General features: G+C 28.3%; 1 protein-coding gene across 5 annotated transcripts in view; it reads left to right on the top strand.

The window, feature by feature from the left end:
• LOC118181070 (C-Jun-amino-terminal kinase-interacting protein 4-like) overlaps positions 1 to 13499 on the top strand; it is a 91698-nt gene that overhangs the window by 67602 nt on the left and 10597 nt on the right. For all 5 annotated transcript variants that reach the window (XM_035350151.2, XM_035350153.2, XM_085822799.1 and 2 more), the window contains 4 exons: positions 3851 to 3931; positions 6761 to 6828; positions 7731 to 7879; positions 10352 to 10523. In XM_035350151.2, the coding sequence (XP_035206042.1) occupies positions 3851 to 3931; positions 6761 to 6828; positions 7731 to 7879; positions 10352 to 10523 (470 nt within the window). The remainder of the gene's footprint in view (positions 1 to 3850; positions 3932 to 6760; positions 6829 to 7730; positions 7880 to 10351; positions 10524 to 13499) is intronic.

The raw sequence follows: 13499 nt of genomic DNA, 5'->3' as shown, positions 1-13499 counted from the left end.
GTTTATTGAGAGTCATTTTCTGGAACTCCTGGTAGATAAAATAGTTAGTGGAAAATACTGATAATAATAATTATATTATTGATAGCAGTCCAGTCCTTTTTGTGTCCATAATTTTTGTGGTGTTTATTAATTTTGTGAGATAGAAAATGTTTTGTACATTACTCAGCCATGATCATAAAAGTATATCATGAGTCTGAAACTGCAGCCATATCATCTAGCTGCCCAAATTGGTAAACTCTGCATGGAGGGATAACAGGTTGAATTTTGTCATCTGTCTTTTGTCTTCTGTAACTCTGATAATAGTTGTAGTTGTAGATATATGTTATTGCAGTTTCTGTGTAAAAATAGTTCTATTCTTTTTATTGTTTTGCCTGTTATGTAAGAAAAGAAAGTTAAATTAACATTAACTTACACACTATATTTAACTCTTTTATGCTATTCAGCATAATGGCTTGTTCATTTCTCATCCTGTATAAGCCAGGAGACAACTGTTATTTTATTATTCTGTTTTCATTTTACATGATAGAACATTATTTATTATTATCCATCAATAAAGCAATGTAGTAGTTTCTAATATTTGGAAATGATTTATTCAGTAAATGGTGCAGTATATTTTAATATCACCTTATAAGTTGCTGCTCTATCATCACTGTGTTTCTTAACTTGCTTTGATAATATAGTAACAATGTGTTTCATATGAAGAAAAATTTTTTTAGTTTTTATTTATATCAATGTAAATACAATTTTTGTTCTACAGCAGGGATGTCAAACTCATAGGTACACTTGGGCCAAACAAACAAGGTTTAACTTTAAGCGGGCCGCAAAAAAAAAAAAAAAAAAAAAAAAAATCAATATTCATAGAAATGTAGATTTATTTCGAATAATACAATAATAAACATATATATATATATATATTTATATAAAAAAGAACAAGAAAAATTAATGTTTACGTCCTGATACTTGACATCTCTTCTCTGCTATTATCTTTCCTATTTTGGGAGAAATTTTGTTTGCAGTGATAACTTTCAACGCTGACCCAAGGTGAGCATCATTAATACGGTTTCTAATAGGAGACTTATTACCTTTCATGACTGAAAATAACTGCTCGCACTGATAAGTGCTACCAAACATGGAAATAATTTCATATGCGAATTTTCGAGTATTTTCAAACCTGGCTGGTAAATATTTGTAAAATCCAGGCACGCCCACTTCAATGAATTTTGCTTTCAAATTTGAGTTGCATTGAATCTCGATCACCTCCATTTGCATATGGCTGGGTACTGAGTCAATACTTATTGAGAAAATCGAAGAAAACAAAAAAAAAAAAAAAAAAAAAAAAAAAAAAAAATTGTCTTCGAGGGAACTAAAATCATTAAACCTCGTTTCAAATTCAGTTGTTAAATTTGCAATTTTTTCTGCGTATTTTTGATACGAACAAGTATCATCTAAACTTGATTTGTTCATGCTGCACGTCGGGAAGTGTGTCAAATCTTCATTTTTAAGTTGTTTTTCCCAAAGAACTAGTTGACATTTGAATGCTTTAATTATGTCAAACATGTTTGTAATGATATGATCTTTTCTTTGTAACGATAAATTTAAATCAGTTAAGTGTTTGGTTATATCAACCAAGAAAGATAAATCTTATATCCATATTGGATCGTAAAACAAACTTACGTCTTGATTTTTCGTTTTTAAAAACTGACATATTTCTTCTTTCAAATCCCAGAATTGTTTGAGAATCTTGGAGCAAGATAACCAACGCACCTCGGTATAGTGGGACAAACCCGAATATTCACTATCTAACTCACTTAAGAAAGCAGTGAATTGACGCTGATTTAAACCTCGAGATCTTATAAAATTTATAACTTTTTTTATATATAACAAAACATTCTTCATATTTATTACTTTCATGCATAGAACTTCTTGATGTATAATACAATGCATATGATGAATGTTTGAACCGTGAATTTCACTAAGTTTTTTTCTTAGTAATGCTACGAAGCCCTTGTTTTTCCCAGTCATTGATGGAGCGCCATCTGTAGCTACAGAATTTAATTTTGCCAAAGGTAGATTGTATTTCTGCAGAAGTCCAAAAACACAAGTAAATATATCTTCTCCTGTGATAGTACCAGGCATCGGTATTAGTTCCAGTAATTCCTCAAAAATGTTAAAATTCTTGTCACAAGAACGACGAAACACTGCTAATTGAGCTCTGCCACTAATGTCCGTGCTCTCGTCACAGGCAATGGAGAAACTTTGGAAACTAGATGATTTTGTTTTGATCTGATCACTTAAATTTGCGGCTAAATCAGTAACTCTTTCCGCAACTGTATTTCGAGACAATGAAATTGATTGAAAAGCCTTCACATTTCCAGGACAAACAATTTCTCCAGCTTTCATTAGTCATTCCTTGATGAAATCACCGTCAGTAAAAGGCTTCGAATGTTTAGCTATCAACTCGGACAAGACTTAGCTTGCATGTACCGCCGCTTCACTTTCTTGCAATACTTTACTAAACATGGAGTGTTGCTTTTTCACTCCTAATTTGAGCTCTTTCAACTTTTCTTCTCTCATTAATCCTTCGTAATTGTTATATTTCGATTTGTGTTGTTCGTAATGACGTTTAATATTATATAACTTTGGTACATTGATAGTATTATTACATATCAAGCAGATTATTTTATCTTTTATTTCACAGAAAAAATATTGTAATTCCCATTTTATTTGGAATATTCTATGTTCGTCAGCGATTTTTCGTTTAATTTTATTACCACTTGGTTTTGATATAGACATACTGAATACAAAGGGCTGGAATAAACACGGTTAACGTTAAAAAGTTAACAAAAATTTCCACAAGAGATAAATAAAAATGCTGAAATATTTCTTCAAAAATATTCTAACAATATCACAAAATGTCAAACATTTAGCAAAAATCAATTCAAAACAGAGAAATTAATTCTATCTCACAGCGAAATCGCTACAAATCAATCACAGCATTAAGTAAACAAACAGTTCGCTCGAACTACAGCTACTACTGAGAAGAGTTGTTTGTTCTCGGCTTTTATAAGCTTTATAATTTATTTCTCAAATATACTGGAAACATCTATAAATATCTGGATTTTTGTAGATGGCAACAGCAATTACGAGATATTTATTTATTAGGTATTAAATGCACAATTTATTTATTAGGTATTAAATGCACTTTATGTATTAGGTATTAATGCTGTTCTATTTTTAACCTTCCAACGCAGCTGTCTTTTCAAAAATCGTCTGCGTTGCTAAGGCAACATGAAGCAAATCTAATTACAATTCTAAATAAAAAAAACTAAATAAATAAATAACTATGAAATATGTAACAATATATGAATTAAGTAATAATTAATAATAAAGCAAAGAAGCATGCACATGCATGCACCAATATATCGTACAAAACTATGATTGGAAAACTGAGACCATGAGTTCGGCCACATTCGGCTGCGTACAAGATCTGAGTGCACGTGTCCCCCAAAAGCCGAAGGTAGCTGAACGCAAGCTACTCACACGCATTTGTAATTTAAGTAGTGTGTGTGTCAGTTCGTTGTGAGTAATCTAACAACACTGAATAAATTATGGTTAATTACTTAGCAGTAAACATTTCATTTTTTTCTTCGTCGATATGTTATTTTATTATTATATATTATTATTTGCCGATATATTGGCCGGGCCGCAAAAATATTTGTTGTGGGCCGCGAGTTTGACATCCTTGTTCTACAGTAACAGTTTTTTTGGGGGGTTTCATACATATACAAAACTTTTGAAATGTATTGTAGGAATTTTTAATTGATGCTAAAATCATGATTTTTAAATTTAGCATATATGTGCATTCCTCTGTGGCTCAGTGGTGGTGCTGCATTAATTCTGTGAAATTAAGAGATTCTGTACTCAGTATCGTGTAAGTATTAGTTACCAGCACACTTTTATGTAAATTATATTTGAATATTTTGTAGCATATTTTCCATGTTTGAATATTTCATGATCTAGAGTTTCCTTTACAGTTGATAAAGTGATTTGTAATGAAATAGTATTCACATATTTTAAATGTTTGACTGAACTGTTAGTATCTGTCTCTGCAAATTTTAAAATATTCTTAACTAATCAAGTGTAGTAGTAAAACTATATTACTAAGTAGCTGTTAAGCATTAAGTTGCTATTTAAAAATAAACTGCTAAGAAATGTTTGATACAGCTGTATAATACATAGTGATATCAATTCAAAAAAATAATTTACAAAATTATACATATAATACATAGCTTATACATTTAATACATAGCTAAATTTTTCTGTTTATATAGTTTATAAGTCTATTTTTATGCACTTTTAAAGTTATGTGAATATGAAACTAGGTAATGAAATACTTATAAACGTAGTTAATAAGTGGAATTATGAAAAACAGTGAGACGACTTATTGCTTTAAAGTCAGCTATCAAAAGTTGGTGGAAGGGTTAAAACCTCATCAGAACACACTATGGAAATAGATTACAATATTGAACATATCAATACAATTTGTCAAATGATGAATATTGCAGTTTTTTGCCACATATGAAGACTTTTGTTCTTTGCCATATATGAAGAGAAAAGAACAAAGCCTAAAATCTGTAGAAATCAATATTGATATTTTTAACAATAAAAAATTAATTGTGATAAACATGTATATTTAAAAATTATTTCTAATAAAGACATTTGAATTTATTGTATTTTGTTTATTGAAAAACAGAGAGAAAATAATGGCTATATTTTTGGCATTTATCACTTAACAAACTTTGAAACTATAGCCTCTTAGCCTCTACCCAATAAACTAAGAATTCAGTAGTTGCACTGGTTGCTGTGATCTTCAATTACATATGCTAGAAGTTATGTATCGTTTCACCATAAACAAGGCAGTTGTCTCTAAAACATAATTATGACTATAGATATAGTTGTCTATGATTAGAGTGTTTGTTAGGCTGGCAGATTGGTCTGTCTGCTAGTCCAGCAGTTTGTAAAACTGAATACATATCTTTGCCTTTTACCCACAATGCTAATGTAATTTTGTCATATTTTAAAATTTGAGTCATTCATTTTATTTAACAGTTTTAGAGTAGAGTTTTTTAAAATACCAACATTTTTCTTCATCGAATTTGGATTTATGTTTTATTGTATGTGGTCACCACAAAAGATCATGTTAGTTTTAGATATTTTTATTAAAAAAATATTAGAGACAACTTTTATTAAAAAAATATTAGAGTCAGCATAATTCTTTTTATTGCATAATAAACATAAAAGATCTAAATTTTCATCATACAGTTAGCAAATTTCGATATGAGCTCCATTAGATACTTTTTAAGTACCTGTGTATGCTGGATCATTTCTGGAGTGGTTGTTGCAAAAAGGCAGCAAATGATTATTTTGTAACAGATGGCTGTATTCCATAAGTTCATCAAAAATTGCTTTGAAGTGTTGCATGATATTTAAATTCTGCATGCCCAAATGCACTTTATATTACATGGTCACCAACTTCATACAAACTGATTGGTTCAAGATGATATTATCATAACTACTGAACAAAGCTTCTGTACATGTCATGATTACTTTCTTCTTCCTGTAGTCAAAACTTGGATATTTTCTAATCATTTTGATATAAAAACTAAAAAGATTGATATACAATAAAACACAGTATAGGGATTTAAAGTCAGGTCTGCCATTTTTGATGACCTTGTGCATTCTAAATAATTAAGAATACTGATCTAAAATTCTTTTAACCTATTCATATTTTGAACTTTTTAAATGGTATCAATTGTTCATTCATTTTCTTGATGCTTAATATTTATTTCTTGATCAGCATAATTTTTGAGAAAATTTTCAAATTATTTATATGTTTGCAAAAAATTGTTGCTGTCAGAATTCTGCAAGGTTTTATTTCTTCCTGTAGAACCCACCTTGTACCAAGTAATTAATGATAGCAAAAGCTCTTTTGAGATATCTGTCATCTTTTTTTTTGGGGGGGGGGGAACCTTTAAAATGAATTACTGTATGATTTCATTCAAGCTGAAAATACTATTAAAGCTTGCTTAGGTATTTTTGTATGCATAATTTATGCATTGTAAATTAAATTGAAAGACTCATTCATTATATGTCATGTTTGTCAAGTAAAATTCCAAAATTATATATGGTCACATACGATTTCAAACTTTTTAAGTTCAAAGTTATTTTAACTTATATAAAAATCAAAAAACAAATTGATGGGTGTTCCAAAGTCTCACCATGACTTATACAAAAGTACTAAATTTTTTTTTGTTTGTAATATTCATATTTGGAAACCCAGTTTTTTATTTTGAATTCATGATATCAGACTTAAAGCATAAAATTTAGTTTATTAAAATTAATTATCTAATGTCTCATCAAAACACTGCTATATATTAGACCATTTGTATCATAATTATTTATGTTAATGTAGATCTTATGTATGAGATATTATTATAATGTCATTATGAAAATGAGTATGAACTTTTTATATTTTCATGTAAATGCAAAAATATATTTCTTTAGATGTTTCTTATCATGAATGATTTTTATAATAAAAATTAATGTGAGCTTTATTTTCATGGTTTTATGAAATTTTTCATATTACATATTGATATTTTGTGTTTTTATATTTAATGTTTTAATGTGAATATAAAAATTGATTTCTTGTGTTAAATAAGTCGTTACTATATATTGTGTCAAAAGAAATTCTTTATTATAGACATATGAGGGGTCGCGTGTTTGCTGGATTGGCAGACGGAAGTGTTGCTATTTTCCATCGGGGTTCAGGTGCTATAACTTTTGTTTGATTTATCATTTAATATAAATTCAGTGCTTATTGTTTCATTTATTAATTTTTTTCAGAAAAATAATAAATAGTATTCTATAATGTCTGTAATATAAAAACTCTATAATACAAATCTTTATATAAATATTTTTATTTAAAGGGCTGTATTTTTGCAATCATTGGTTGTAGACATAAATTTTAAGTGTAAAAATAGTTTAATTTAAGCAAGTATTCTTGTTGTAGCTTTCTTATATTAAAAATCATTTTTGTAAAAAATACAGAATCTTAATTTATATATGATGCCCCAGTGTATTAAAAAAGTTTATACTCATTCTAACGAGTAAAAGCCAATAAGTTTGAATTCTACTTAGCAAAAATACGATGTTTGGTTTTAACGTTTGAGATTTTTAAATGTGTGAAAACTAAATTTATCGTCCCCCCTTTTTTTCAGGAGGGAGTTAAAAAATAAATAATAATAATAGAATAATTTGAGGTTCGATTCTCCCCCTCTTAATGTCATTCAGGTGATATTCATTTAACCATTCTCTGTAAATTTAGTAAAAATGTTTGTTGCTTTGAAGATATATTAAAGCCTTAAAGTATAATTTAAAGCATTTTTTAAAATTAAAAATATTAATAATATAATTAGAAATATTCTGTTGCATGTAGACATATACTGACACATAGTGCTAGGCTTAATTATGTTATATATATATATATATATTATGTAATTAAGCCGGGTCTATCCATGGATAAGGCAGTTTAGAACTTCTGCACTAATGACATGTTAAATTAGCATTGAGAAGTTTTTCGATACAACTGTATAAGCTGATTCTCTGTTGTATAATGATTTCATCATTTTTGTCATCAGTTAAATCTTTGAATTCATTGAAATTTTCTGCAGACGGAGAATGGGATCTTCTAAACTTCCATTTACTTGACTTGGGAAGACCTCTGTACTCTGTTCGCTGTATGACAATAGTTGATAAGTACGTCTGGTGTGGATACAGGAACTGTATTCATGTAGTGGATACTGAGAGTCTTGCAGTTGTGGTTAGTATTTTTTTTTAACTTTGTTTATCTTTAAAAGTTTTAGATGGAAAATTCCGTTTTGAGACAGTTTAGGTAATGGCAGTGGAAGAAAATTAAGCATTTCTTTATTGTTGTCAACTCCATATTGTAATCGTCACTAAGATTACCAATAAATTGCTGAAGTATATTACAAACTGTTTCCATACAGCCTGCAGTCTTAATCACAGTCCATATAGCCCACTTGCCATGAGACCAGTAATGAATAGGTTATGGGTTCAAGAGAAAGGTTCTAAGAAGTCCATTAGTTATCATTCTATTTCTGTATACTTTCTTTTTTTAAAAAAAGTTGACAATTTTTTATTTAAAAAAAGAGTGAGGAAGATGCTTAAGACTGCTGGCCATTTCATGATAGTTTGAGATATACTTTAATATTTTACTGATAATCATAATGCCATTTAAATAATGAGTGGCATAATAATGGGAAAGTACCAAAAATTTCATAGAGAGACCCCCCTCTCCCATATATATGTACTTTTTATTAAGGCCCATCGGCGGCTGAGTAGTAAAGTCGCTGAACACTAGTTGACTGCATGGGATTGTTCTTGTTTTTATTCATGTGTAATGTGATTCAATTTTCCTTAGAAAGTTCTCCACAAAGGCATCTCTCCTTATAGGCAGAAGCCCTTGTGTTTTCTTTGCTGTAGTTAAATAAACCAAACTTGTTTTATTAAACTTAATTTTGATGAATATTGCTTTATCCTGTAATTTTGTCAATTGTAAATTCATTTTTAAATTCTGCTGCGTAATACTAAAATTCAGTACATAATTAGAATCCAAAAGTTAATTTTTATTAGTAAATGTAATTTCTTTAAGTAATTGTTTAAATGTTTTTATTAAAATTATCCAATGCTTTAAATAGATCCTGAGTAAAAATTAATTTTCTATAAGTATCATTAATGTCAAAAAGCAAGAAGTCATTATATGATTGCGTAAATGATAATTTTTAAATTTATGAATGTGTATTTTCTAACAAATATTTTTCTTGCAAGATTAATATAATCCTGTTGTAAAAAGAATTGAATTAATGTACTTTAAAATATTATTTTCTCTTTTATTTGGGAAATTCTGCAAATTATTTCAGTAGTGGATAACTGTGTAAATATAATTTTAAAAAAATTGACTCCCCACAGTTTCTTAAGTATATGAAACATAAGTCTTGGCTCTTGAGTTTTTGTAATGTTTCCATAAAATTAATTATCAGGGTTATGGAGTTTCGTAGTTGCCAACCCACTTGCATTTTAGATGATCTCTTTAAAATATAAACCTAGAAGAAATATTTATGACTAAAAGAAAATTTGGTTGCATCCATATTGTCTGCATCCTCATTAAAAAGTTGTGAACTTTTTGGAAACTTTGGAGGGAAACATTTTTTGAATGACTTCTATTTCAACAATGCATCCAGTGCTGTGTATTTTTTACATTCTCCGTTTTCTGTACAAAACATGTACACCTTTTAATTTTTTGTATGTGGTTCTCCTCATGTACACAATGATCTGTTTTTACCATACTAATAAATAAATAAATAAGTATATCAGAGACCTTGCTCAAATTTACCGCCAAAATCCTAAAATGAAAAGCAAAAAAGAGGCACAAAATCAACATTAGTGATTTTGCTGAAGACTACGAAAGCTGCAGTATTCTACCCACCACTAATGCTAAACACTGAAATTCCTGTATGAAGGGCCATAATCTGTTGTGACACTTAAATTATGATCTAAGAAGTTGGAAGCCTTCTGGCAATTATTCCCCCTGGCATCATGGGTTATCCCATAAATATTTTCTGGTGGGATGTTATGTTACTTCATCAGTACTTTTTTATAACTTTTCAATGAGGGAGGGTTAATCAGGAAAACTAGAAAATTTTGATGACAATTCCTCAACAAAAGATGACAACAATTATCATATAGTGCAGTTTCTATTTTATATAAATGATTTTCAGCAAAATTTTTTCTGATAAATTTTATTCAGTCTGAAATGTTTTAATCCATTATAACATTTATCCAAAAAATTGTTTGCACATTGATTATTAATTGTGTTTTCATTTTGCATGATTATTAATTGTATTTTCATTTTGCATAATAGCTCTTTGGTAAATAAAAGCTGTACTTATTTTACATATGTATGGAGTCATAAGAAAATTTAAAATTGAATTAAATTAGCCAATAAACACTTTAAATAAAAATTTAGACTACTTAATTAAATCATAATGTGTTTAATATCAAAATCGTGTTATAATTAGTTTTTAATCTAAATTATGTACAATCAAACTTGCCTATTTATGGTCTTTTTGAAATTGTATTACTACATGATATAGACACCTCGAGTATTATATTTCAAGGTTTGAAGTTACATTGATGTTTATTTGAAGCATGAAATGAAAAGAAATTAAGTATTTAATTCTTTCAAAAAAACTTTTCTTTTTTATTATTTCAGGAAACGTTTGATGCACATCCTCGCAAAGAAAGTCAAGTTCGACAAATGGCCTGGATTGAGGACGGCGTATGGGTAACTATTCGTTTGGATAGCACTTTACGGCTTTATCATGCGCATACTCGCCAACATCTTCAGGATGTTGATATTGAACCTTATGTGAGCAAAATGTTAGGTAAATGAATATCAATACTGTTCATTCAGTTTCTCTGTCTACATTTTTATACTATTAGTATATACTGGATTTTTATCCTTTGCTCTCTGAATTTCAATATTTTTGTTATGTAACAAATTTGTTTTTGTAATGTAACAAATATTTCTATTTTCAAAAATTTAAGAATGTTATTTTTAAATATCTTTAATTAATTGCATTCAACTCATAATTAATCAGGAGTAATTGAACAGGTTATAGATTAAATGGGCCCTGAGCAAATGAACAAAAACAATTAGTAGTTTATTGCAGTGGTAACATGTTTATGCATGTGGTAACAGCAATGAAAGTAGATGATGTCATAACAGTTAGGAGTTGTTTCTATCTGCAGTGCGTAATTTAATTTTGCATAGTCTGCAGTATGTAAACTTAAAATGAGCCATTAATCTTTTGTTTCACATTAGCTACTATTGTGAAATACATGATTGATATAAAAGAAATTGTTCTTTTTGTTTGTGTATGAAACCACATAAAATTATTCTATAGATTAAACTGTTTGAAAATACAGGTAAATTCTTTCTGGAATTTTTCTTTTGATTATAATGTAGATTAATTAATTACCTTAGGCTAATTGTATGGATGTCCATGCTAAATTGGAAGTTGACTATATTTCAAATATATATTTCTTTATTTTGCAACTACATTTGTGTTTTAAAATGTTTTTATTAATGTTCTTTAATATAAATTTATCATTGCATATCTGACTCATTTTTTCAATTATCTGACCATTTTAAAGCATCTAGAATGATAAACACATGTTGAAAAGCAAATAAGTAATTTTATTATGGAGAAAAGTTAAACATATTTTCTTACTAAATTATTAGCTAAAATGATAGTAATTAGAAAAACTGTGTGTGATTTGAAGCAATGAATATGATTATTATTGTTCATATTTTAATTATAATGTGATAACTAGTCATAATTATTATGCTTGATTTTTTAAAGAACGGTTATTAAATTGTTTTTGATTACATATGGGTTAAAATATTTTTTAATGACTTATTAGTTCTTCTTTTACTGAAATGAAATTCTTGGAAATAAAATAAGTGTAAATGCACAATTCTTCTTCCCCCTCTTCTTTTTAATGTGTTTGTGTCTTATGTAAAACAGCTTTTATAATTTGCTTTTACTGTTTTTAACATCAAGCATTAAGAATCTGCTTTAACCCTCTAAATGGCAAGGCCGTATACATACGGCCTAGAATATTTTTTGTGATGTCTTTAAGAACGTATATATACATGCATATTAAAATATGTCAAAGAAATTAAGGCAATATATGAAAAGAAAATAAATCCAGGTATGAAATACCAGGAGAGTTTTTACATTAAAATCAAAAAAATATAGTAGTTTTGGGAAATTTGTGCTTTGTTAGCGAAAACCCTGGCCGCTCAGAGGGTTAACTTCAGTAGAGTGAGATAACTTAAAATTGACCTTAATATGTAATGTCTAATCACAGAATTAACTAAACAGTTTGTTACTGTTTAATAGTAAATGTGATACACATATTAAAATTTAAAATCAATTTAAAATCATTATTAACCTATTTCTGGTGGTTTTTCAAACTTAAGATAATGCAAACTAAAATGATTTGGTCTTGTAGAGATTTTATAAATTGACATTACTTGCTGTCGTGAATATACTTCAGCTGATTACACAACTCTATCCTACTTTCAAAATCACAAACACATGGGTCAGATTTCTGTAATTAGCTTCTTAGAATAGATTAACAAATACTACCTTTAACTTACGATATCTACTTCATAATCACCACAGGCAAACTTACTTTGGCAAGATGTCAAAAACACGGGATAAGCTCCAGTAGTCTCACAGTTTAGATTAATCTTCAAAAACACGGGATAAGCTCCAGTAGTCTCACAGTTTAGATTAATCTCTTTTTTTTCAATTATACCACTTTCCATTCAGTTCATTGAATCCGTTGAAGTATTTTTCATAGTTGAAATGACAAAAATAATGGTAATTTAACCCCTCTGATAATTGTGCAGAATCATGTTTCTTTTGTAGTTTGAGGGGGAACTTAAATGACTACTGTATATTTAAACTATGCTTTCATTAGTTTTTGGTGGTTATTTTATTGCCAGGTTTTTATAACTAATATTTTTCCAATTTTTAATGAATTTTTAGTTTTTTATTAAACTTTACAACAGAAATTTATAAAAGCTAATAACAGTGTAATAATTTAACACCTTTTTATTGTTGTTATTATTATTGAATTGTCCCATGTGTTCCTATTTCTGAATAAAATATACATTCTATAGGAAATCCTACATTTAGGAGTTAAAAAATGAGTAGTTTTAGACATCTGTTGGTTCTTTTTATTTTGCCAGAAATTTGAGAATTGTAAATAGTGGTGTAAGTATCTTCTTTAAAACTTATTGCAAATGCAGCTCATTAAGAAAATATGAATTACCTTTGAAACTTAATAACAGATTTTAGAGAAAATCTACTGTTAAAGTTAAGTTACTTGGTGTCATAAAAAGGTCAGAAATAATTAATTGTTAACTCTGGTTATCATTTCATAATAAGAAAAAAATTAACTCTCTATTTCCTCATTTAAAACTGCCAAATTTTTAGCTGAGAAGACTTAAGCTTGTTATCTTTTAAACTTTTTTAATTATTATATCCTATAATGGAAAGATAAGTCTTTTTTTGTTGTATAATAAAAAAGATAAATCTGTCTTCTTTGTTTCTTCATCCCTCCCCACATACACACACATAAAAAAAAAGGAGAAATTGAGTTGGCGTGAAATTTTTACTGTATTCTAAGTGAAAATAACTACTGATAAAATTTCGTGTTTTAAAACAATAAACAATATTTTTATGTCTCACACAATTCCCAAATTCATTGTTACATTTGACATTATAAATTAAGTATAGTTTTGTTATTACAGGCTTATAATATGCTGCTAAAATGGAATTAAA

The sequence above is a fragment of the Stegodyphus dumicola genome, chromosome 8, assembly GCF_044657685.1.
Source record: "Stegodyphus dumicola isolate Sdum_Otavi_A_Nest chromosome 8, ASM4465768v1".
In the NCBI taxonomy this organism is placed as follows: domain Eukaryota; kingdom Metazoa; phylum Arthropoda; class Arachnida; order Araneae; family Eresidae; genus Stegodyphus; species Stegodyphus dumicola.
The sequence above is the reverse complement of the archived record's forward strand: the minus strand, read 5'-3'. Positions and strand labels throughout refer to the sequence as shown.